This window comes from Mus caroli, unplaced genomic scaffold (genome assembly GCF_978045245.1).
Source record: "Mus caroli unplaced genomic scaffold, Mus_caroli_1 scaffold_9, whole genome shotgun sequence".
NCBI lineage: Eukaryota > Metazoa > Chordata > Mammalia > Rodentia > Muridae > Mus > Mus caroli.
In genome coordinates this window covers 62,039,807-62,067,542 of record NW_028227264.1, presented here as the reverse complement: position 1 = coordinate 62,067,542, position 27,736 = coordinate 62,039,807, and the positions used below count along the sequence as shown (strand labels likewise).

The 27,736-nt window shown below is 40.1% G+C and overlaps 2 protein-coding genes across 6 annotated transcripts in view; one reads left to right on the top strand and one right to left on the bottom strand.

Annotated features, from left to right (window-relative positions):
• Ctnna3 (catenin alpha 3) overlaps window positions 1-27,736 on the bottom strand; it is a 1,580,538-nt gene that overhangs the window by 1,136,510 nt on the left and 416,292 nt on the right. The gene's annotated exons all lie outside the window — the stretch shown is intronic.
• On the top strand, window positions 7,346-8,825 carry LOC147002665 (adenosine 5'-monophosphoramidase HINT3-like). The gene is made up of 2 exons (XM_085843311.1): window positions 7,346-7,354; window positions 8,446-8,825. The coding sequence occupies exons 1-2, from the start codon at window positions 7,346-7,348 to the stop codon at window positions 8,791-8,793; spliced, it is 357 nt and encodes a 118-aa protein (XP_085699437.1). The 3' UTR covers window positions 8,794-8,825.

Below are 27,736 nucleotides of genomic sequence, written 5' to 3'. Positions count from 1 at the left end.
CAAGTGTTAATTTGCTAAACTAACAAAGAATATTAAGTGTGTGCATGTGTGTGTGTGTGCGCGCGCGCATGACAACAGCAGAAGATGCAAAGGTAGTTACACTTGTATTCTCTTTCCCTAGGGAATATAGATAGATATTCACATAAAACATATATATCACACTATTTATTCATACCATAGCTACACATACAATCCTCTCACCGTCCTCCGGCAGAAAATAAATAAAATTGTCCCAAGATAGCCCCAGCTGGTATCTATGTAGGGCTTACAAATTATGGGGCAAATAACTTCATTCTGTAGAACAGAATTAGTGGAATTTAAAAGAGATGTTTCCATGGGTTATGTATTTCAGGAAGGTTCATAAGCTCAGGTAAATCTGGGCTATTTCACCATATTTAATGACAATAACTGATATCCAAAAAATGGGGTAAGAAGTGCGTGCTATAATTTATGCATGACATATCTATCTCTTACAAGCATCTAAATTTCTTTCTTGATAAACTAAAAATAATTGCAACTTGTGAGCATTTGATTTGCAATTTTTAACTACCTTGTAGTTTGAATCCCCTTAATATAATTGAAGTGTGTTTGCTCAGAGGGAGCATTGATGGGCACCACAGTGTGGAGCCTGAGCTGCAGAGGGTGACTTGGTACGAGGTTCTTTGTGCCTTGATTTCCTCATTGGAAGAAGTGGAACTGATCTACACACCCTTCATGACAGAGTGGCTGAGGATTACAGAAGGTCTGAAGATCTCAGGACAGTAACAGGTACTACCTACTCTATACACGATTGTCAACCAAGTAAATTAACCCAGCAACTAAAACACAAGATGTGCCCTTGCCTCCAGAGCCAAAACACAGAAGCAGCTCTCCAAAGGGCCTGCTGGATGGAACCACGGGAAGCTAATGCTCTTGGTAGACAGAGACAAATGAGAAAAACTATTTATGCTCTCGCTGTGCCAAGCCTTCAGTGTATGAGGACTTTCAAATCCAGCAGTACATTTCCCTGTACGTTTGTGATTTTCTTTTCTCCTTCTCTCCTGTCTCTTGCTTCTCTCTTCTTTCCTCCTCTTCCTCATCCTTTCTCTCCCCTTCTCCCTCCTGCCTTCCACTCTTTGCTGGCTCATACAAACCTTCAAGTTTTACTCACCACTGAACTTGGACACACCAAAATGGGATGACATCACCAACTCTTCCTTGTAATTTATTGACTTGGGGGCTTCCTGAGTTGTGGGGGCAGGGGTTGTGGTAGTTGTGTTTCTCTCTGATCTAGTGTCTTGTCAAGCACCAGAATCATATGAAGAATTACCACCACGTCTTCATGGACCTCAGAGTTAAAGCAAGAACTAGTGAGGTGAGTGGACCAGGAAATGGCAAATATCTGAAAGTATCTTGGGCAGATACTTGGCACTGGGAAGATGCTCTAAAACTTCTCAAATAGATGTTTCATTAATATTAGCTTCCCTGAATTCCACCATTTTAGAGATGCATTCATTTAAATAATTAAGTATTTTATATGTTAAATAAATCCATCCCTCATCTTTCCCTCAGGTGATACACAGATGTGAATGTCATATTATACAACAAGAAACCCATTCTGAAGGCTTTCTCCATCCCCTAACAGAATTCTGCCATCTACATTTCAATATCCTCACTGCACTCAGACAGAAAAGATACGTCTCATGAGATAATAGTTCATATTTCTGCTCTTTTATGAATTCACTGGGGAGTCTCATTTTAATATTTAACATCTAATGAGAATAGTGACTGTCTCTCATGCACACCATTCAAAAATCCTAGCACTCAGCAGGCTAAGGAGAACTACAAGTTTGACGCAGACTGAGGTATTCAGGGAAACTCTGCTCCAGATAGTGAGCAGTGACAACAACAAGCCTGCTTATGATGCCCGATTGAAAAGGGATTCTGGCCCCTTCCTTTCAGCGTAGCTTTAAGAGTGTAACTCAAACATTAGCACACAAAAAAATACTAAGACACAAAAGTCTGCTGCTCAGAGTAATTGATGGAACATTTGAAATTGTCTCTTGACTCTATGTGATATCAGAAAAGTCTACTTTTGCTGTTCCTATGCAGTTCATTTATTTCCATTTCTCTCAGATAACCTTAAAAGTTTTATCATTGAATTTATTTTTCTATTAGTATGTGGAAAATCTAATTTGAGAAAATGAATCTTCAGGAAAAAAAAAATGAACTTTTTTCAACTGAAAGTAACAGATGAGAGGTGATCTGTGGTATAAAGAGAAAGGCACAGCAACCAACTCAGTCCTTAGTTCCCGGAATCCAGTACCTTAAAGACATCAGGGTAGCAACATTTTGACCCCTGGGGCTTCTCTCTCTCTCTCTTTTTTTAATTTATGTATCTCATGAAGATAAATTATTCAGTCATTGAGATTACTTGTTAAAGTAAGGAATTTATTGAGGGATTAGAGAGATGGCTTAGCATTTAAGAACACTTAAGGCACTTCCAGTAGACCTAAGTTGGGTTCCCAACACTCACAAGGCAGCTCACATCCATCCTAAGTCCAGTTCCAGGTCATCTACAACCGACGCTGCCGCCTCCTCCTCCTCCTCCTCCTCCTCTTCCTCCTCCTTCTTTTCTTCTTCTTCTTTCTTCTTCTTCTTCTTCTTCTTCTTCTTCTTCTTCTTCTTCTTCTTCTTCTTCTTCTTCTTCTTCTTCTTCTTCTTCTTTTCTTCTTCTCCTTCTCCTTCTTCTTCCACCTTTTCTTCCTTCTTTTCTTCTTTCTTCTTTTCTTCCTCTTCTTCCTCTTCTTCCTCTTCTTCCTCTTCCTCTTCTTCTCCTTCTTTCTTCTTCTTCTCCTTCTTTCTTCTTCTTCTTCTCCTTCTTTCTTCTTCTTCTTCTTCTCCTTCTTTCTTCTTCTCCTTCTTTCTTCTTCTTCTTCTTCTCCTTCTTCTTCTTCTTCTTCTTCTTCTTCTTCGTCTTCGTCTTCGTCTTCGTCTTCGTCTTCCTCTTCCTCTTCCTCTTCTTCTTCTTCCAGCCTCTGTAGGCACTGGTAGAGGCAGTATGGGATGGAAAGCAGCTGGAAGTGGGACAGGGAGGCAGACTGGGAGGGGAATGAAAGACTAGACTGCAAAAAGGGATTAAAGAATAAGAAAAGAATTGTGGGGTTTGGAGAAATTTGTTTTGTTTTGCAGAGGAGGAGAGCAGGGTTTGTTTTGATTTGTTTTAATGAGGCAAAGTAGTGGTTGTTCAGGAAGATTCAAGTCTGTCCCCAGCAGAAAGCAAGTTTGAAATGGAAGCCACTCACTGTCAGATGTGCTAGAGTATGTCTGTGAGGCCATGGTCTAGAATCTAAGAGTAATAGTGGCCGAGATGGGGTTATGGCTGCGGGTGGGTGACAAGAAAACGTAGCCCTCAGGACTCACGTTCTTGGCATAGTCATCACATTTAATGATCAAAGTGAGGGTGAAAGAAAGACAGTAAGGAATCAATTCTAGAGCTGGAAAGATGGTTCAGCAGCTAAGAGCACTAGCTGCTCTTCTGGAGGTCCTGAGTTCAATTCCCAGCAACTGTCTTTAATGGGATCAGATGCCCTCTTCTGTCTCGTGCTCTCTGTCATGCAGGCATATGCACAAATAGAGTGCTCATATGCCTTCATAAATAAACAAATAAATCTTTTTTTAAAAAAATCAAGTCTAGCTTTTCATCTGCTGATAACTGAATGGCCTGAGGGAACAGGATGGGGTAAGGAACAGTGGGGTTTTAAGAGAGGACATTCTTATCTAGCATGGTAAAAGAGGGCTGTCCATTTGTGTCTACTTTTCCTCTTCATAGCTACAAGAGGCTGGTGCTGCTAGCACATGAATTAAAATAAACACTGGGTGTGGTAGTGCCTGCCCATCGTTCTATTGCTCTAAGGCAAGAGGATGCAAACATCAAAGGCTATCTAGCAAGAGCCCATCTCAGAAAAAAAAAAAAAAAGAATAGAATAGACTAGAACAAAAAGTCTCTCAAAGCCAAGTTGTTTAGTATAGCACTATGCCAAACTTGTAAAGGTCTACTACATCTAACTGCTGCTTAAGAAGAGTGCCGAGGAAGAAGCATTGTTAGCAAAGCTTTTTCTCAGGGTTTAAGGATATTTATAATAAATGAATCTGCCATGAGATGGGAACCATGGGGTGTTTTACTGGTGTTTGTGTTTTCTTGTTTTAAAGGTGATTATTTAGCAGTTAAAATATAATGTGTAATAAGGACACAGAATTCTTTAGAATTCCACGTATTACTTCCAAGTGGCCAGGGAAATGTAGAAGATCCCCAAAACCCACATACCCACAAAATGATTGTATTACCCCTGAAGATGGTTTTCAGCTCAAAGAAACTAGAAGCCATCCTTAGAAGTGGTGGCGATGGCGGCTCAGAGCTCATACACAAGATGGTAGATTCTAAGTTTGGCTTTGCCAAAGGACAACATAGTGTGCGTTCCGTGCTTATCTTCTATGTGTGAGTTTAAATATTCTGAACTGGCTCTTGCCACTGTGGAAGGAGATGATAAGCAGATACCTGATTTTTTTTTAAACTAAATCTGTGAGAAGGGAGCAAAACAAGGAGGGTACCACTAACCCAGCCTCCTTAAAAAGTATTGATTCAACAAAACTAGAGGGCCAGGGAGATGGCTCACTGGGTAAAGGCTCTAGGCACCAAGCCTAAGGGCTTGAGTTCACTTCCCAGGATGCATCTGGTAGAAAGAGAGAATTTATTTCTTACAAGATGTCCTTTGACTTCCATACGTATCCTATGATGTACACATGCTCTTCCCCACAAACAATAAATAAATGTTTTAAATAAAAATATTTTAAAGTGGACTAGATACTGTAGCATACTCCCCATTATTAACATGGACTAGATACTGTAGCATACTCCCCCAGCCCCCAGCCCAATCAGAAAAGGCACTGACTTCTAGTTCCCCAGTTAACACTTGGGTAAATTTAAGGATATTCAGTTTTGTTCTATTATTGAATATGACTGTGATGCCCAGGATGAAATTTTCATCGGAATATGCAAAAATCTTAAGTACCACATAAATAGAACTATAATTCAATATAAAATCCCTGATATGAACGGACAAAAGACTAGAAGGAGGTCACATAACTTGGTGGCAGGGTAGTTTTCCTGGGGACAACACAGAGTCTCATTAGCAAATCTGAGAAGTCCCATTGAAGTACAGAGGCTTTGGGGCACGCATGCACACATCGGCATCCCATGAACTCTTCCCAGAAGTAATGAAGCAACAGTCTCCTTCCATGCAGAAGCAGCTTTAGAAAGAGGGAGTGAATTTCCTGAATAGCCTCTGCCTCCCTAAGGTCCTGCCTATGCTCACTAAGCACCTTTCTGGTGTGCATAAGCCAGGGCTGCGGGGCAAACATTGTTCATCTGTCTCCAGCATCACATCCACGGGAGCAATGTGACCATTCAGGACTTCACGCAAACATGGGTGTCCCTTTTCAAGATCTGATGAACTCACCTTCATTCCCCAGATGTCAAACTCAGCTAGCTTGCCAGAAAAACAGGCTTGTCCTCATTTTAATTCTTCAGAAGAGAATCTTCAATATCCAGAAAGGGTAAAGAGATGGGAATATAAGACAAGACACATCTGTTGACAAATGTTTCAACATCTGACCTCCTGCAGCCTCCTTTGATATATCAGTTAATGTGACAATGGGCAGGAACCTTCTTCAGAGAGAGCAAAGTGTTCCAATAATTAGCCAAAATAAAGAGTCCTTAGCAAGCAGACTGGTAAGGAATAGAATGGGCCTATGGTAGGATTCCCAGCTGTGAAAACTAGTTTTGTGATTAATAGTTTCTAGCTTTAAGCTAAATTTCCCATGGTTCACATTCTTGTTCTTCCAATCTTCAGCATCAAGCTTGAATCTATTCTTTTAAGGGTAAATTATCCTAATGCCTAATTCAAAATCCTAATTGAGTTTTCCACTATGGCTGCTGTTAATACTCAAGTACTGTGAAAGGGAAGAGAAGCTGATCCTGGGACTGTGGGCTTCTCAAAGGAAATGACCACACCCAGGCGTCGTGCCCCGTTTACCAGGGGGCGATCACGATGCGTAATCATCTCCCACATTAGTGTATTTTTGATGAACCAACAATTGCATTGCAAGGTAATGGGATTAATCATAGCTTGAAAACTGCATACTCTTACCTCTCTCAACCACAATGAAAAAAAAATACTTAAGCAAAAGATAATAAGAAACTTCAAAAGTAGAGACCACAGAAGCATACATTTAACTGCTTTGCACAGGCAAGTAGCCTGCCCAACACCACTGAGCAAACGCTGGAGTTTGTATACAAAGCGAAGGAACTGCATGCACGAAATGCATTGCTGATACTCAAAGAAAATGCAGCCTGCCCATATCAAACACCATCTTTATGATATGCTATCATAATGCCCTGAAATTTTGATAATTTTCATTCTGAGTTTGGGTAGTAGTAAATACCAAATAATAAGGCACTTTTATTTGGAAATTTGACTAATATAACTGACATTCAAATTTTTTTCATATGAGAGGATTTCAATGCACATTTATGCAAAATGTCCTCACAGAATGAAATTATCTAAAATACCTCTCAAAAACTACTGAATTTTAAAAAGTTACAAAAGATCAATTCATTTAAGGCCAATACTGCATACAGCTAATAGATTTCTAGTGTTTGATGCCACATAATCTTAAGACAAAACTTATTTTAGTAAGTAAACTGAAGAACAGATCATCTTTCTTTTCAACAAGTTGAATGCACACTTGGAAATTCTACAGAATTTTGACTAGTAAGTTTAAATGTTTCTTGACCATCTGTATCTAACCTGTCTGAAATATACTAACTTGAATGTACTGAAGATGTTGACTGCATGCAAAAGAGTGAGCAAATAGCAAGGCTAAAGAGATGCCCTCAGGCTGTGTCTAGCAGCTCACACCCATCCGTCACTCCAGCCCCTGTGGATCTGACACCCTACTCTGGATGCCACAAGTACCTTCACACAGGAGGCATGTACACACACATATATAACAAATAAAAACAAAACTTCTAAATGAACAAAAATGAATGGGTTGATGAATACAGAAAGGGGCACCTTAACCAGAATATAACTTCATACTAGTTAGCTGACTAAAGAGTACATAGTTTAATTGAGGAACAAAATATACACCATCCCTTTAATATGACCAAGTTTCATGAAGATCAGAGTTTTTCCAAGGGAGAAGGAATCCAACTATCACACCAACATAATGTCCTGAGCCAGAACTGAGGCCATTACACATTCTCAGTAGCCATACCAATATCGTTTTCAAACAATGCCGCATGATGTCAAACGTGAGTTTTATTAGTGCCAAGCCAAAGGCAGATGGTGCAGTAACACTATCAGTAGATTCCGCTATTGCAAAATTAGAATCACAGAGACGTTGAAGAGCCTCAACAGATCAGAGGTAGCATATTTGTTATGTTTACTTTGAAATTTAGTATGAAGAGAAGAATAGGGAAATACTTACTTGGGACTCTGTGTTTCTACTCTACATGATTGACATTTAAAATTTGTATACACAAATGTCTAGTAATAAGTCCTCTGTGTTCTACATATTTCTTCAGTAGCTGATGGAATGCTTTTCTGACTATGTATTTTCCTGAATTATGTATAAAATATATACATATACATTACATACATACACAAATATATATATGTATATATGTGTATATATATAAACAGCTAGCTCCTTGTTTTCAAAATACAAATATTATTCCTCTAGAGATTCCTAAAACTCAAAATGACATTTTTTTAACCTTTTCAAGATCAGATTTCAAAGGATTGCTTTTCTAATATTTCTACTGTTTAAACAAAGCAATGAGGCAAAATGGCCTGTCTTTGAGTATTTTCCCCAGAAACCACTCAATTGCCAGGAATACAGAAAAGTTTGGTTTCTTTTTTAAATCCTCAAAACTCATTTTTGCTTTCTTCTTTAACTTTTATCTGTAAGACTATAAAGGAATAATCACATGAAATTCTCCTCTCCATTGTAGCCTAAAAGGCAAGCCCACACATAGACACCCAAGGATTTTTATTTTTGGTCAAAAATGCTAAAAATATATACTGGGAAACTTGGTATCTTCAATAAATGAATATCCTTATCCAGAAAAATGAATCTAGACTCTGACTATTGTTAGTTACGAAAAAGAACTCAAAGCTGATTGAAGTTAAGACCTGAACCCATGAGTATTTTGCCAGCAGCGTTCAGATGAACATATAGAACTCTCAGCTCCTCCTGCACCATGGCTCCTTGGATGCTGCCATGTTCTGGCCTTGGTGATAATGGACCGAATCTCTGAACCTTGAAAGCATTCAGATGCGGCACACAGAATGATGTGGAGAAGAAAGTTTACTACAGAAGAGCATGAGACATTCTTGAGAGAATGAAGACCTGGTTTGTTTCAAAGATATCAAACCAGCTGCACTTTATCATTATCTCGTGGTGCCAAAGAAGCATATTGGAAGTTGCAAGGATCTAAACAAAGATCACATAGAAATGGTTGAGAGCATGGTAGCTGCTGGGAAGACCATGCTTGAGAGGAATAATTTCACAGATTTCACAGATGTAAGAATGGGTTTCCATGTTCCTCCATTCTGTTCCATCTCTCATCTGCACCTTCATGTGATAGCACCAGTCAAAGAGTTTGGCTTCTTATCAAAGCTGGTTTACAGGCAGGATTCCTACTGGTTTGTCACAGTTGATTACTTGCTTGAAAAACTAAGAAAATAAAAATGTGAACCATGGACAAGTTCCTTACCTGATTCAGAAGAACTGTTGGTTTGTTCTCTTTGCAGGCTAATTGCAGTCTGAAGGTTTGCTGACTCATACATGACACTACCACTGAGTAGCCTTACATTTTTTTCTGCATATCTGTTTTTCTGACATATGCCATAGTTACGTGAGAATTTTCTCACTGACTTCTTTGTTTCTTTTTTTTTCTTTTTAAATATTTATTTGTTTATTTATGTATATGATTACACTGTAGTTGTCTTCAGACACACCAGAAGAAAGCGTCAGATCACATTATAGATGGTTGAGAGCTACCATGTGGTTGCTAGGAATTGAACTTAAGTTCAGTTGACCTTGGGAAGAGGCAGGGCTTTTTTTTTTTTTTTATACAAATAATTTTTATTTGAAAATATTATGGTAGATGTGATAAAAGGCTTTTGAAATAATTTCATAGTACAATATCTTCCTTAAAATAAATAGAAAAAAGTAACATATACTTCCTCCCCTCCCCCTGCTCCCCAACCCACCCACTCCCACTTCCTGGCCCTGGTGTTCCCCTGTACTGGGACACAGAATCTTCTCAAGACCAAGGGACCTCTCTCTTCCCAGTAGGCCATCCATCCTCTGCTACATATGCAGCTAGAGACACAAGCTCAGGGGGTACTGGTTGGTTCAAATTGTTGTTCCACCTATAGGGTTGCAGACCCCTTCGGCACCTTGGGTGCTTTCTCTAGCTCCTTCATTGGCGTAGCCTGACAGGAGACAGCTATCTTATGGTCCTGTCAGCAAAATCTTGTTGGTATATGCAATGGTGTCTGGGTTTGGTGGTTGTAATATGGGATGGATCCCTGGGTGGGGCAGTCTGTGGATGGTCCTTCCTTCAATCTCAGCTCTGAACTTTGTGACTCCTTCCATGGGTGTTTTGTTCCCGCTTCTAAGAGGGAATGAAGTGTCCACACTTCGGTCTTCCTCCTTCTTCAGTTTCATGAGTTTTGCAAATTGTATCTTGGGTAATCTAAGTTTCTGGGCTAATATCCACTTATCAGTGAGTACATATCATGTGTGTTCTTTTGTGATTGGATTACCTCACTCAGGGTAATATCCTCCAGATCCATCCATTTGCCTGAGAATTTCATAAATTTATTGTTTTTAATAGCTGAGTAGTACTCCATTGTGTAAGTGGACCACGTTTTCTGTATCCATTATTCTGTTGAGGGATGTCTGGGTTGTGTCCAGCTTCTGGCTATTGTAAATGGGGCTGCTATGAACATAGTGGAGCATGTGTTCTTATTAAAAGTTGGAATATCATCTGGGTATATGCCCAGGAGTAGTATTGCTGGATCTTCCAGTAGTACTGTGTCCAATTTTCTGAGGAGCTGCCAGACTGATTTCCAGAGTGGTTGTACCAGCTTGCAGTTCCACCAGCAATGGAGGAGTGTTCCTCTTTCTCCACATCCTCGCCAGCATCTGCTGTCACCTGAGTTTTAGATCTTGGCCATTCTGACTGGTGTGAGGTGGAATCTCACGGTTGTTTTGATTTGCATTTCCTTGATGATTAAGGATGTTGAACATTTTTTCAGGTGCTTCTCAACCATTTGGTATTCTTCAGTTGAGAATTCTTTGATTTGCTCTGTACCCCACTTTTTAATAGGGTTATTTGGTTTTCTGGAATCCAATTTCTTGAATTCTTTGTATATATTTGATATTAGTCCCCTATTGGATTGAGGATTGGTAAAGATCTTTTCCCAATCTGTTGGTGGCCCTTTTGTCTTCTTAACATTGTCCTTTGCCTTACAGAAGTTTTCCAATTTTATGAGGTTCCATTTGTCGATTATCAATCTTAAAGCACAAGTCATTGTTATTCTGTTCAGGAAGTTTCCCCTGTGCCCATATCTTCAAGGCTTTTCTCCATTATCCCCTCTATAAGTTTCAGTGTCTCTGTTTTTTTTTTGGTTTTTTTGTGGAGTTCCTTGATCCACTTAGACTTGAGCTTTGTACAAGGAGATAGGAATGGATCAATTCGAATTCTTCTACATGCTAACCTCCAGTTGAGCCAGCACCATTTGTTTGTTGTCTTTTTTTCTACTGGATGGTTTTAGCTCCTTTGTCAAAGATCAAGTGACCATTGGTGTGGGGGTACATTTCTGGGCCTTCAATTCCATTCCATTGATCTACCCGACTGTCACTGTACCAGTGCCATGCAGGTTTTTTTTTTTTTTTTTTTTTTTTTTTTTTTTTTTTTTTTAAATCACAATTGCTCTGTGGTACAGCTTTAGGTCAGAAATGGTGATTCCACCAGAGGTTCTTTTATTTTTGAGAATAGTTTTTGCTATCCTAGGTTTTTTGTTATTCCAGATGAATTTGCAAATTGCCCTTTCTAACTCTGTGAAGAATTGAGTTGGAATTTTGATGGGGATTGCGTGAATCTGTAGATTGCTTTTGGTAAGATAGCTATTTTTACAATGTTGATCCTGTCAATCCATGAATGCTGGAGGTATTTCCATCTTCTAAGATCTTCTTTCTTTCGTCAGAGACTTGAAGTTCTTGTCATGCAGATCTTTCACATCCTTAGCTAGAGTCACACAAAGGTATTTTATATTATTTGTAACTATTGTGAAGGGTGAAGGGACTTGCTGTGGTGGAGTACTGGGTTCTGATGATGCCAAGTGGTATTGGTTCCTGTTAGTAAGATTCTTACGTTTGCCTTTCGCCATCTGGAAATCTCTGGTGTTAGATGTTCTAACTGTCTCTGGGTAGAGCTTGTTCCTCATGTGAGTGTGTTAACCTCTCTCAGCACTCCTGGGAGACCAGCTCTCTCCTGAGTCCCAGGGGTTAGCAAGCTCTCCTCTGTTGGGAAAGGTGCACAGAGGTCTGAGGATCAGCTCTGCCTCCTGGCTGAAGGCCCGAAGGGACCCTGTCCAATAAGCTCTGTTGCTTCTGTGACCCGCATGATCTCCTGCTTGGACCAGCCTCAGAGAGATCCCGGATAGAAAATAGCAGTCAGTGCTCCTAACCACTGAGCCATCTCACCAGCCCGACTTCTTTGTTTCAGTGCTCAGTTATGTAAGGTTTATGCTTAAGATACTATAGCTAAAAGCCCATTTAATACAAATTCTGCTAATTAAGATGCATCCTATTTTTTTAATTCAAGTTTCATTTATTAATGGTAATAATAATAGTTTGTGATGAATTAACTGGCATAAAAAATTTGAACCTTTTTTACAGTGAAGGAGAAAACTTAGCCACTTTATGATAATTCTGTAGTCTTACATATAAATTTTCAAAATAAAGAATACCATGCCACCAAAAAAAAAAAAAAAAAAAAAAAAAAGACCTGAACCCATGAGATAACTAGAAATACGTAGCAGAGAGGCCTCCAGGGCACTGGAATCTGTGAGCACTGTTTTGGATGAGACTCCCACAGCACAAGACACAAAGCAAAGGCATATAAAGGCTTTTGTATTGCAAACCTACACACCTATACTGGGAGAAAATACTTTCAAACTACATATCTGATAGGACGTTGATGTCTAGTATGTATAAGAACATGGGAAAGTCAACATTTTTACCCAACAGGGATAGAGAGTCAGCCAAAAGGTATATGAAAAAATATTCTACATGAAAATCAGTCAGTGAAATGCAAATCAAAATCCGGTGACACATCCCCTCACTACTGCAAGAACATCAACTAAGATTAAAGTCAGGTATTGGTGTAATGTGAAGAATATAAATTGTTCTTGTACATTGCTGGCAAGAATATAAATTAGTCTTGCCATTATGGGAAACATTATTGGAACTCGTATAAACATTTTTAAAAGAACCACCATGAGATAAATGGTATCTATCAACAATAAACAAACAAGGCCATCAAAGACCTGTCTATTCCCACGTCATCTGAAGTCGCACTGATCACAGTGCCTAAGGTACAGAACCTACAGAGGTGTTTCCCAACTAACAAGAGGATAAAGAAAATGTGGTGCATATACCAAAATAGAGTATTATTTTTAGCTATAAAAATGAAAGCGAAATGAAACCCTGTTATTCATGACATGGACAAATCCAAAGGTGATTATGTTACGTAAAATAAACCAGGCATATAAAGACAAATCCCTGGTGACGTCACAGTTGAGCCACAAAAAGGTGATCTCGTAGAAATGGAAGAAAAAAATAAATGTTGAGCAGAAAGTGGTAGAGCGAGAGGAAGAACCAGGATAGGCTGATCGATAGGACTTAAGTCAGTTATGCAAGAGAGGCTCTAACATGATGTTGTAAAATAGGAAGACTGGGGTAGTTGCACGTTTCTAAAAGGAGAAGAAGGAAAGAGTGTGCAGACTATTGCCACCAATAAGCAATCACTGAGAAGACAATGTGTCTATTCTGATCTGACTCGTACACAACACTCTCATGTGCTGTACTCTGTGTACCATCATCACAACACCCTGGCCAAGTATTTTAATATTCTCATATTCAAATTGGGAAACTATCACAAAAGAAAGAAAAGGAAGGAAGGGGGAAGGAAATTTTCCCTGAATGTAGAGAAAGTCACCATTAGTCAGGATTTAAAAGTGCAGTCCACAGGAGACAGCCATGATCTCCTGCCCTTGCTATACCAAGTTCAGAACACTAGGGCTATATGAGCTCAGAGTATATCTGGATTTTATCTTACTTCTGCTCTTAAAATGCAGGATAAAGTAGCCTTAATCTTCTGTTTGCTACTGAAATATCTTTTTTTTCTTATTGAACTAATCAAATCACTACAAAAGATGAAATTTCTTATGCCTTCAAAATATGGTATGCTTTCTCCCTTTCAACATATTCCTGCTTAGAAACTGTTTAGATAATATTTAAATCTTAGATTTTATTGTTGTCTGTCAGAGAAAGAAGAAGCATGCTCTATGGAGGTATTCAAGGCCTATGCAATAAATCACACTTGTTAAAGGTTCTTGAAGAAAGGTAAAATTTGTTACAAATATCATTTTTGTCAAATAACAGCTACCCCTATAATTCTTGATAGAGAAGCTTTATTTTTTTAAGATAACATTGAATGTATAAGTATGTAAAAAATATATACATACCAGCATTTATCTTAAACTTATTCACTATGTTAACTTATGAATATCAGATAAATTTAGAAGGATAAAATTGATACATGTAATTTCAACTAGCTCCATAAAAATATGTAAATAACCTATAGTCTATTGCTCCACATCTCAAAATATATTATTAGTGGGATTTTTTAAAGAAAATAGTCGCACCTAAGGTGTTATTACCAACTCCTAAAGTATGGTGAATTCCACTAACGCAGAATTCATATTTCAGAGGAGAGATGGATAGCGCCTCACAGCTCCACCACCGCGGGAGTCATTCTGCCAGCCACATGTGTGAGGGTTGTATTTCTCATTGGATTACAAATCCAATAAGAGTTCTCTCTGCCTTTGAGTTACTGGCACTACAAATGCTAAATCACTGCACCGTGCAAAAAGGAAAAGCTCGTAGATGTTTGGAGGTTTCTAGAATAAACCACTCATGACTTTTTTTCCCTCAAATGGACATCCACAGAAATCACATTGTCCTGATCTCCCGTGGCAGAATCCAGCGTGCAGGCTTTTGCAGTTGTCTCCCCTCCATCCTTGGCCCACTCTGATCCTGGATCAAAGGCATTCATCCACTTCGACGATGTCCCAGAAAGGCACTGAGAGCTTCCTACCCTGCCTGCCAGTTTGATAGAATGTGTCCCTTCAACCTCGGAGAGAAGACGCTCTGGACTTCTTTTATAGCAAAAGATACCAAAGACAAATCATGTGAAGCAGGCAAAAACAAATGAAGGATAGCTAAGTGTCCTACATAAGAAAGTGTCAGCCCGAAAGGGGAAGGACAGGAAAATGGAGCCGAGCAGACCAGGGAACCGGTGATATGAATATCCCTAGTCCCCAGTTAGTCTGAATACAGAAGCAAGATAGAGTAAGTAGAAATGACCAAGGGATGGGCCCTTTTGGAAATCACAGAGACCCCAGAAATGGGTCTGGTATTGCACCTGCCAGGCTTCTGAGGGCTCAGTAAATGCTATTGCTCCCAAGTGACAGCTGTGTCACAATCCAGTACTCTGCCTATTTCAGATTCTTAGGTTCCCAAGAGTGTTCTTGTGGATTGGGGCCAGCCTCCTTAGTATATTTTTGATCAATAACCTTCCTTTCATTTTTAATGATTTCTGTTTTAGTGGCTGAGGAAGTAGGCAAAGACCCAAGCTTGTTTGCCACATACTTTCCAACTCTTCTAGGGTTACACAGTCAGGGTTGCATCCTGGGGAGCTTACTAGGAATCCTTAATAACGATTGGGAAGAAGTTGAAGCATTCGCAGATGAAGGGAAACTATGTAACCTTCTCATCAATAGAATTATAGAAGGAGGAGGGGAAGGAGAGGAAGAGAAGGAAGAAGAGGGAAAGAGATAAAGAAGAGGAGGGAAAAAAAGGAAGAGGAGGAGGAGAAAAATCAATGGTAGTCCAGAAAATTTCCTAGTCAGAAAGGAAGTAACAGGAGTCTTGGGGACATTCACAAATTCATAAATTCAGAAAGGCCTGGACTCCTCTTGCCTTAATGGATACAACTCAAGAATTGATACTCAGAATTATTCCCTATGTCAAAAGTCCAGAAAACAGCTAAAAGGATGCTAGCATCCCTGTATAGCCAAGCCAGCTACATCAGACTTTCAAGGACTATTAAGAAACATTTTGTCCTGTGGTCCCACCCCATCACCGTGCTCCTGTGATGAGGATGACAGACCTGGAACCTACCTTCACCCTGAGGAAGAAAAAAAAAGATACAAATTCAAGTTTTGCTTCTTATGTGGGCTTCTTGAGACACCATCTTGTCTTTTGTGTGTCTGGGAACACTGATGTAGCCCACCACTCTCTAGTGGTGGTGGTGGGGGGGGACTTTAAAAACAAACTATCCTTTGAAGAAGCAAGAAGTACTTACCACCGTTTTATCTATTTTTCCACTTTATGCATTTGAAGTCCCCATCCCATATTGATAACAACTTATCAATGCATACCTTTAAAAGACTTCTCATTGTTTAATTTTTTCCATTTTATTTCCACTAATTTGATATTATTTTCCTCATGATTCTTTGATTTTAATTTGTTCTTCTGTTTCTAGTTTGTGTGTATGTAAACTTATTGATATGTCTACATGTTTATATACATAATACATAAAGTAAGCTATTCAATTTCTATGTATGAGTGATTTTTCCATCTTTCCTCTCGTGCTGTTGATATTTGGGATTAGAAAAAATGATTATGATTTTATTAATTCTGAATCTGGGAAGTCCTCGAAGCCTTCAGCCTCCCCCAAATTAATTATGTGGAAACAGAAACTTTTAATGCATCTACACCTGGTATGGAGACAAACTTAGCCATCAAAAACTCTCAGGAAAGAAAATCCCAGAAACAAATACGTCCACTGGCGAATACTACCACATGTTTTAAGAATAACAGCTACCAGTCCTCAGTCTCTTACAGCAAAGCTGAACCCTGCAGACCATGTGATGAAACTTGTATGACCTTCATACAGAGCCAGATACAGGCACTACAGAAGAAGGAGAAAGAAAATGAGAGGCCAGTATCTTTGGTGAAAAACTAAATGCTTTCTCCCTAATATTTGCAGTAAGAGGCTATTTATTTTACCTTGGTTCTTGTCATTTATATAATTTCATTTATATGTTCTTAGATTTGAAATCTGAATCAAGTAGCAAAATGTGTCCAATGTGGGAAATTCTCTGCACTATTTTTTTTTGCAACTTTCTTTGAGCCAAAACTATTTTAAAAACTTTTTAAATATAGCTTTTGTTTAATATCAGGTTTTGAGAGGCATTTCTGGCACACTGGAATTGTATAAAATGGATAGGAGATAAGGGGCTTGCCAGTGGAGTTGAAGGGTAGAATTGAAAATAAAATTAGCCCTCCAGTAAATTTAGTTTACGAATGTTTATGAGTTCTGGGTTTTATGTCAAATCAGAAAGTAAATAGAACAAGCAGTCAGTGTTTCTAGAGGAACAACTAAATTGGGGCAAGTTTCTGTTTTCAGAAAACACAGAAAAATAATCAAAATTAATGATTATCACATCTATTTTACACCAAACAAAAGAATTAATTGTTCTTCTCTCTCAAAATGCAGAGCAATTGCCAAACTTACCTTTTTTTTTTTTTTTTGCAAGTTTTGGGTTTTCTTTGTATATTCCTTTTCCCCTGAACCTCCGACAATACTAAGATTCAACTTCTCATTGCTGAGAAGCAAGGGAGACTTCTACACAAGAAGAGCAAAATGAGCCCTTCCCTATGAGCACCCTGTAGCGAGAAGTATAGTCACTCGGTGTTTACGGCTTCTGACTTAGTACCTCTGAAGAGAGTAACTGACAGTCGCACATATTTGGAAACTAACAATGGTGGGTCACCCGAAACAGTGCTTTTCAAATGCAGTGACAGCCATTGCTGTTTTCAGAGAGCAATGCACACACCCACGATTGTTACGATGTATCTGTACAGGAGTGGAACTCATCTAGGCTCTTCTTTCCCACACTTGATATTAAACTCTGACTCCTTATAATTAGATAAGACTCACACTGCAGACCTCAGTTACAATCATGGCTTGCATTTTACCAAGGACATACCAATTAGTGGTAATGAAAATGTATTAAAAAATAAACTTTTTCAGGCAGATGGAAACAGATGCAGAGCCAAATGTCAGGTGGAGCTTGGGGAAGGGTTGTGGAAGTGTAGGGGATAGAACTGAATGAACTGGAGGGGTCAAGGACACCAGAAGAAGACCTACAGGCTGAACTAACCTCGGGCTTGCCCATGGGGGCTCACAGAGACTGGGCCACCAAACAAAGAGCATGCAAGGGCTAGACCTAGGCTTCCTACACATATGTAGGAGATATGCAGCTTGGTCTTCATGTGGGTTGCCCCTAACAATTGGAGCAGGGGCTGTCTCTAACCCCATTTCCTGCCATTGGATCCCCTTCCCCTACCAGGGCTTCCTGGTTGGGCCTCAATGGGATAGGAGCATTTAGTCCTGCTGGGACTAGATGTCCCAGGCTGGCTTGGTCCCCAAGTGAGGCTTCCTATTCTCTGAGGTGAAGGGGAGGGGCTGATGGGGGTGGGGCTTGTAAGGGTGGGACTAGAAAGAGAGGATGGAAGGGGCTGTGATTGGGATGCAGTGTAAATAAAAAATAAATTAAGCAAGAAAAAAATTTTAAAATAACCTTTTTCTATACTCTTCTGCTTACTGTACTTTCAGCTCTGTACTTTCTAAGCTCGGTGATTAAAAGGTCTCCTCCATACCTTCTAGGTTGTGCCTTACACTTGATTTAAGATGGTCTTCAATTTCTATGTACTTCACAAAGTCAAGTCATTACACACCAGGCTCTGTAGTGGTCTGGTGATCATCTGCTGTGTGCAAAGCTATCTTAAAACCTAGTGTCTGAGGGCAACAACTCTTTTATTGGCTGCTATGGTTCTGAGAACTGGGGTCATTTGGGATTTCACACGCCAGGTTTCTGCACAGCAGCAGTGGAGGTCTGGCTGAGGCTGGAGTAAGAGAAGGGTTAGCTAGGTTAAATATGCAAGACAGCGCACGTATACATAGTCCCAGCATCTCGCACTGGCCTTTTGCGATCTCCCTTAGCTATGGATTCACTGTATATCGTGGGTCCTTATAGCCTAGCAGTTTTATATTGTGGAAAGGAACATTGTAAGACTGAGTAGAAGCTAAATATGAGTCACTACTGAAGAGAGATGGGCCTAAATTGAACCTTGGCTTCTTTTAAAAGCAAGCAATTATGTTTAGTCAAATATCAGGGCGGTGGGGGGGGGGGGCGGACGATGTTTGCCATTTAGTAGCCGGTGCTTGACCTCAGATCTGACTTTTTCTTTCTCACCTAAGTTGTGCATTTACAATTGTGTCTACAGCAAGCACTGTGATTTCTGCCCTCATACGTTTACACAGGCTGATACGGGTAAAGCCTTGACATCAGCTGTACGCCAGGGTCCTCGCCACCCTTTGAAACCAGCAGAAGCAGGTTCCCCTCTGTGAAGCCCATGGCCCTCTTGCCCTGGAATGGGTCGCTCTCCTCCGGGTGATGCAGAACTCAGCAATTTCCTTCCCATCGCTACAGCTTCTGTTTGTTTTTTGTTTGTTTGTTTGTATGTCCAATACATCCCAGCTGCAGTTTCCCCTCAGAATGCTCATTTTGCTTATTGCTTTGGTTGATCCCTCGGACAGCCAAAACCCCGATTTTTCAATTCCTGAAATCACTAGTTCCCTAGGACACTGTCTGTACAGGATTCGTGTGATCAGAAGTTGCAACACCACCCATAAAACTTTAAACTGAAATACATTTTAGCTCTCTTTCATGGCCAATGCAGAATCTGTCAGGAAAAAAAAAGTGTTAAATGTCTCTCAAAGCTCCCCATATGTACCACTATATTCACAATGCATAGAGAGCCACATAATTTCCAGGTGTCCATATAATAGAGTCTGCTTTGGATCACCCTGACTTGGACCTCCTGTGCAATTAAGCCTGTTAATTACTTTAGTGAATATTTCCTCTCTCAGAAGTATCTCAATTTGGATGACAAAGTATGTTTATCCCAGAAGCTCCAATGATAAATTAAATACTCTCTGAGACCAAATTTCTAGTTTCTAAGACAGGGTACTGTCTCCTTGTTTAAACTAGAGGAAAAGAGGGAGTTTCACTTTGGCTGTTAGCTGAAGTTAGCTGAAGTTGTGGGCCATGGGTGTTTCCCTGGACATCTTTTTCCAGGTTTCTTTTTACAGCTACATTTTTCCAGCAGCTGATGACAGGCATCTCTGTACCTCACTAGGGTCTATCCTCAGTTGCAAGAAGCTCTTTCAAGGCCACACACCCCCAGGAATGACCCACAGCCAGTGGCTGATGGCTAAAGAGAATCGGACTTCACTGTCCTGTCTTAGTCTGGGAAGTCCCACAGGAGTCCCAGCTCCAGAATCCTATGGCGACTGAGCGTCCGTGTGCTTGTCTTTGCCACCATTCTCATCTGCATCACAGAATCTCCTGAGGGGATTTCCCAGCAAGTCTTATTCATGCTAGCCTTAATTTCAGTCTACACCCGTGTTCCCATCAGTGTTCCTGTCAGATGCTGGCTGGCAACTACACTCCCCTTAAATTTTGTCAAAGAACTGTCGGTGCAAAGATGCTTCGGTCCTCATTTGCTTCCGTCATTTCTACCATCCAATGTAGTTCTTTTTCCATGTCAGAAAAAAACAACTTTAAGTAAAGTCTATTGTTATTACAAAATAAATAAATAAACTAGTAAGCATAGGTGTTCCGGTGGGAGGAAGTAGCCACTTGAAACCACACACAAAGAGAATGACTGGCACAAAACTCTGGTTGCAGGAAACAGAGAAAAGGTTCTGGGCCTTCATACAAGCAGGCTGAGAATATGTGACCTTCTAGAACTTTCCCAGTGTAGCGCTTTAGAAGGAGCCCATGTCTCATCACTTAAGGCATCCTCCCCTGCTTCTCAGTTATTTCAGTATTACAGACATGGCCATGTTCAATGTCAAATGCTACACATGTAAAGTCTCACCCACACAACTTCCTAAACATGAGCTGAACAAGGGCAATATCAATAGACATGCCCAACTGGACAGAGGAGGAGCCACAAGGCCTCAACTCTACACAGAAAACTATAAGCAACTTAAGCAACTAAGAAATGCTGAGACCATATATCAATGGGTTAGCCAATGACAAATGTCCAGCCCTGAAAATAAACATTCAAGAAACATTATACAGACTGAGCAAAGTATATTTAGGTCTGCTCTCTCTCTCTCTCTCTCTCTCTCTCTCTCTCTCTCTCTCTCTCTGTCTCTGTCTCTGTCTTTCTCTCTGTGTGTGTGTATAAATGTATTAACAATTTTTATAAATAGAACAAGAATTTGAAAAAAACGAAATGGAGTATACACGGCAGGAAAGAGAAGGAAGAAATGATGTGATTATCCTATAAACTCATATAAAAGAAGTCAAGAGCAGTTGCTATGTCTTCCCTCCTGTGCTTGCCTCCATCTGGATATTTCCTGGTTTGTTTGGTATTGTTTGCAATAATGTCTACATTTTTTTAATGCTAGCCTAATTCAGTAGTTATGTACTTAGCTTCAGTACAATTGCCCCCTCTTAATTCTGGATTTTAAACGGGGTTAGAAGTTAGACAGAAATGAAGAGAGTTATGGGAATCACCTGTTCTCTCAGGAAAAGACTCTACCCAGTACATATTGCACAAACTCAACATTCCCTAACAGATACAGATGACCCCAAACATGGCTCATCCAGAAGGACTCAGTCAAGTCATCCAAATAACAAGAGTGCTCTGGGAAGAATGATACTAGGCCCCATACCAGTCCACGCAAACTCTTAAGTACCTAGAGAAGCCTAGTCCTTGTATTGGGGGAAAAACAAAAACAAAAACAAACAAACAAACAAAAACAGGGACCACAAAACAAACTTCCTCACTTAAACAGATCCCCAGTATTCAAATTATGTAGAATTTCTCTCAATACCCCATGCCTACATTTCAGTTTCCACATCTGAGGCAGCCATGTCCTTTGGACAGTTCCTTCATAGTTTCCTGGATTCTGGCCATATGCTCTGATCTAAGTTTGCCAGCTCTGATTTTTAACAAATCTAATCCTGTGTGGACCTAAAAAGCATACCACTTATTCCCCCAGGGCATGATGGGAAATTTTAGGTAAGAATACAAAGAGACAAGTGCAATAAACCTGAGCTGGTAACGATTCTAACATGCAGTCCACAGAGGGAAGAAAGGGGGGGAGTCAGTCTCATAAATGCTCATCATGTTCAGAATTTATGCTTGCTTTCTTTTTTTATATGTTTGCATGCTCATGTGGTGCGGGTGCTGTCTATTAGGTGTGTGGAAATGTGAATCTCAAGTATCATTCCTCAGGGGCCACCTACACTGTTTATTTTGAGGCAGGGTCTCTCACTGAACAGGAAACGTGCCCATCCAGCTCAATGCTGCCTAACAGTGGCCTGCTGCCACCTCTGCAGCGCTGAGACTGCACACACAATGCTACAACTCCTGGCTTGGTGACATGGGTCCCAAGGGATCCCACTCAGGTCTACTTGCATGTGTGACTAGCACTTCAGCAACTGAGCCATTTCCCCAACTCCACATTTAGAAAATGTTTAATCCTAACATGTGTTTTGTAATAACAGTCATTTTTCATGGGTACTCCTAACTATTTTATTAGCATAAATGAGCTAAGGCAGTAATTTCCAAACGGACTTTTAAGAAAGAGATGTTGGTCCTATATCTCACAGAATCTCAGAGGCTCTCTTTGTAGGCTTTGCTGACCATCGGAGCTTCCTAAGTAAATGCATTCGATTCATACACATGAAATTGATTACCAAGTATCAAAAGCCAGTCCATTTGATTATTTATCTGCTAAGCAATGAATGGGAATCAAATGTGTGCCTTGGCATTAGACAGCAGAAGAAAACAGGGAGACGCTGAGATGTTATGGACCTCAGGTCTGACTTCCTAACTGTCACCTGCTCTAAAATTTCCCTATTTAAGAATCTGCAGGGTACTGACTTCACCTCAAGTGATACATCCAACATCCAACATCCAACCTTCCACACCAAAATGATTTGAACATATGCCCTCCAAAATCCTATGCCTGATGATATCTTAAAACTCAAAGATATGATAGCTACTCCTTCAGAACCTGTTTCCATTAGTTATAAGAAGGCCACCATATGAAGAAAACTGATTCCCTTGAGTCTTTTCTCTCCTTAGAGGACAGTTTTGCTCAAGTCTGAAAAATTCCTTAAGTGTGATCTTTACCAAAATGATGGACCATACCTAGCCAATCATGGAAGTATAAGAAATCCAGCAGTCATATCTTGGAAATATCTATTCTTAAGTTTTAAGAGACAGAAGTTGTGTTTTCTCTGATTCTCTATGCTCTCTGGAGTGTATCCTCAAATGGATAAAAATCCTGTGTTAGAATATGGCCAGATGCAAATCCAAATAGTAGGATTGTGATGGAAAAAAATAAATGTTCCTGGATCCTCACGTAGATTTTTGGAAGACGCCCATATTTCCAAAAGGAGACTTTTCCTCTCAGGCATTCAGTCATATAAACTTAAGTAGGTACCTGAAAATCATTTCATTTGAGAGGTTCTTTCTTCATTACATGGCATATACAATATGCACTCATTTAATTTATTCTTGCATTTAAAATGCAGTTCAGCTTTTTCCAGGTGCCAGGCATTGTTTCTGCAGCCTGGGATAAATCATTAAACAAAGCAAAGATGTGATCTGCCTACATAGACCTTGGAGTTTAAGGTCTGTTTCCTATGGTGGTCCTCAAAGAAAAGAATTGCTCAGGTGACTAGGGAAAACTGATATCAACAGATGGAGATAATTCTGCAGAAATGTTGACTTTCTAATTCTCTAATTCTAATAATCTACATATCTGTGGTGACCATTTTTGAATTTTAGTTTCTTTTTCAAAAAAAAATCACAGAAATATCATAAGACTCTGTTTTCATTTTAATCCCAGGTTTGGGGTATGGGGCTGCTTCATATCATGCACAGCAGCTGACTATGACCTGCCAGGTTCAGATAGTTTCTGTGATCGTATGATGTTAGGGATTCTGAGGACTTTTCATGGGGTATGTATATGTATATATATGTATATATATATATATATATATATATATATATATATATATATATATGCTAGGGCCCCGACAGGCCGGTGGGTTATTGCTGTGTTGTTCATAGGTTACTGGTGGGTGATTGCTGGGTTGTTGGTGAGTTATTCGTTGTTGTTGGTTGCAGTTTGTTAAGTAGTCGTGCATGAAAAAGAAACAAGAAGAAAGCTGATATCCTGATGGCAAAAATCAAACTTGCCCCAAAGAACCTAACACCCCTAATCAACAGGAAGTAATTTAATAATAACATTGCCCACTTTCCACCCCTGAATTTATTCAGAGATCTCTTCCCTTTCCATTCTATCCCTTTTCTCTCTGATCTAGTGTTAGGAAGTTGAACAAGTAGAAGGGAAGGGATGGGGAAGGGTGGGAGAAAGAACCCACAAGGACCAGCTCTAAGTTATCATTAGAGATGGCGTTGAGGTTGAGGGTCTTAAGATGGATGACTAACCTGACAATCTAGGTGGACCCTACCTGATCATATGAACTCTAAAAGGCAGTTTTCTTTCCAAGTGTGTGCAGAGTTGGAAGCAGGTAGCATCACTAACCATGAAGGTGTACAACAAGGACCAGGAGTAAAGGAACAAACATACCATCCAGAAGATGGAAACAGGTGGGAACTGAATGCTACTCAGGACTCCAGGAGACAAAGCAGCCCTCCAACATGCTGACTTCAACCCAGGGAGACCTTTTCCAGGCTTTTCACCTGTAAAGCACTAAGGAATCCGAATAATTAAGACATCAAGTCTGCCAGTCTCAATGGCGCACACCTTTAATCGCAGCTCTTGGAAGGCAGAAGCAGGCAGAACTGTGAGTCTCAGGCCAGCCTGGTTTACATAGCAAATTTCAAGTCAGTCAACGTTACATAATGAGACCCTGTCTCAACAATGAGACACCTAAGTGTATGGCGATTTACTATAGCTACAATAGAAATCAGCTACAGTCTGTCTATTTTCTGCCTCTGCCTCTGCCTCTGTCTCTGCCTCTGTCTCTGTCTCTGTCTCTGTCTCTCTCTCTCTCTCTCTCTCTCTCACACACACACACACACACACACACACACATATATATATATATATATATATAGAGAGAGAGAGAGAGAGAGAGAGCACAAATGTCTTCCTAATATAACAAGATATGTATAGATATTCAATGACAAATATAATACAAACTTCCTGGTTTTTTATAGAAGATTATTTCAACTCAGGGTAGTCATATGCTCCGATGGACTGAATCTGAAACAGTCATGTTCCACTGATGACCTGCTCTGGACTCAGCAGATACTAAATGTGAGCCTGAGCCCTGCTGTCACATTCGCACAAGAGATCAGCAGATTTTATGAGCATTCATCAAACCTTAAGAATAGCTGTCTCTTGTGAGACTAGGCCAGGGCCTAGCAAACACATAAGTGGATGCTCAGAGTCAGCTATTGGATGGATCACAGGGCCCCCAATGGAGGAGCTAGAGAAAGTATCCAAGGAGCTAAAGAGATCTGCAACCCTGTAGGTGCAACAACATTATGAACTAACCAGTACCCCGGAGCTCTTGATTCTAGCTGCATGTGTATCAAAAGATGGCCTAGTTGGCCATCACTGGAAAGAGAGGCCCATTGGACACGCAAACTTTATATGCCCCAGCACAGGGGAACGCCAGGGCCAAAAAATGGGAATGGGTGGGTAAGGAAGTGGAGAGGGGAGGGTATGGGGGACTTTTGGGATAGCATTGGAAATGTAATTGAGGAAAATACGTAATAAAAAAATATTTAAAAAAAAAAGAATTTGTGACTGCCTTTGTGTCTAAACCATAAGGCTGGGCAACCTGACTGGGCCCTCCCTGTCTCACTGTGAGTCTGTAAAAGCAGAGGGCCTTTCCTATGTGTGTCCCAAAGCGGGGTCTTCATCAGCACAGCTCAATTACAAAAGGCACTGATGGATCTTCAGAAGCAAACCAGGCCCACCCAGGATGATGAAGATTCTCCAAAGTTCCAGAGCCCTCCTGAAGATGTTGCACAAACTGAGCAAGGTTTGACCTCAACTCAATGCAAGAAACAAAATGTTCCTGACGGTGAGACCAGAGTAAGGAAACTGGACAGATGGCTCAGTCATCAGGAGTATTGATGTCCCTACAGAGAAACGGATTTCAGTGCCCAGCACCCACATGGCAGTTGGGAATCTGCTGCAGCTCCAGTCCCAGGGGACCTGATTCCCTCTTTTGGTCTCTGTGAGAACTGCACGCATGTGGTAAATCTATCCATATAGCCAAGACATTCACATACATACAACAAAAATAAGATTTTAGAATGGGATCCACTTGGATTTAACACTCTGCTACTAGGCTTTGAGTTCTTAGTGATTTTACCTTGAAGTCGGTGTAACCAAGCAGGACAAGGAAACCCACGTCTGGGATAACACACTGTCACACTGCCGAGAAAGGTCCTGAGATGGATTGTCGAACACGAGCTCTCTACCAACCAGACACTGCAATCCTTCTGAATGTCACCTTAGCAACCATGAGGGTAGTTCATGGTCATGAGCCTAGACCACAGAAGCCTTTGAGGATCTGTATCCTCACTGCACAAGTAGGCTGCCCTTCCGGGAAACATAGTATTAAGTAGAAAATAATGACAAGAATGACTATGAAAAAAAAAAAAGATCCTTTGCTTGTTTTAAATAATAACAGCTTCGGTTTCATATTGTACTAGACCCCACAAATCATGAATCCATCTCTACTAATCTATGTAGATTAATGTGGAAGTTGTAAACTATCTACAAGTGCAGCCTTCTATTTTAGATAAAGTGCACTCATCTATGATTTCATATTTTATATATAAGATAAGTATATGTATAACTTGGCTACACTTTCTCTATAAAGACAAGAAGAATATTCTTCGTGCTTTTCAGTTTCGAGGTGTCTTGGGTTGATGAACTGCCCTGAGCACTCTTTAATAAGAAAATCTCATATGCTAAAAATGGTAACATTCTACCTTCAGATAGTCAAGCAGGACATGGTATTACTAACATGTGCTTCTTATTAACAAAATCTACTTCTCTGCCTTGATTTCTTGACAGGAAAGAGCTTTTTGGTCCGTAGTAAAATCATCAAATATTAAAAATACAGAGATATATCAAATGTGTTCAAGGGTCTTTCACTTCTATCTAAAGCAATCTTTCCATTTCTTAGCCAAAAAAAAAAAAAATCATAGGCTCTGTGATTAATTACTGCCCAAACATATCTGTATCAATCAAATTGTTCAACTTCTAAGTGGGTAGATAAAACATTCTTAAAATAACTATGCAGTTCAGTGATTTAAGAAGTTTTCATCTTTTTATCCGTAAGGGATACATCCCATAATCCCAGGGGATACTTGAAATATAGTTCTAAACTCTAAATATACAGTACCTTTTCCTAGACAGACATAGCTGTGACAGTTTCATTTATAATTTAGGAACAGTAGAAAACAAGAGAACATCAACTACAAATTATATAGAAAATGATAAACATGTACTGGATTGAAGTTATTTTTAAACATATGTCATTTTTTGAGTTTCCCCCATGCAATTACTTCAGTTGACAGTTTGCTATAAGGAATTAAAGCCAAAGGAGCAACTCCATTAATACACGGGGATGAGAGTAAAGCTTAAGCTATCCTGGGGTCTTCTTGTCTGCCTTGGCATTGGCCCTGAGCTCAGAACCAAGGTGACAGATGCTCCATCAATGGATATATGTATGACACAGAATCAAAGAAAATGGACCTTGAAACAATTACTTACAAAGTCCGCATTTCCAAACTTTCTGAGTGGGTCTCCCAACGGCAGGCATACGGCACTGTGTCACATTTTGGGCAAGAACGAACACTCTCCACGCTGCCTGGACTTTGTAACCCCTCAGACACAGTTCCAGGTCCCAACATCATTGAAGCATCCTATACCATCTACTCCAACCAACATACCCCTCTACCTTCCTTCGATTCCCTAAATTAGTGCGCAATACTTGTTTTGTTCCTCGATCCCTGACTACCGACTGAGATGTTGATACTTCTACAGCCGACCGACCAGCTGTGTTTCAATACTTCTCGGGTTCTGATTTCAACCCTCCAAAGTCCTAAAATCATGCTTCATCTTGAAAAAAACCTCCACAGAACCCACTCTCAATTTCCATAAAACCACCTGCCC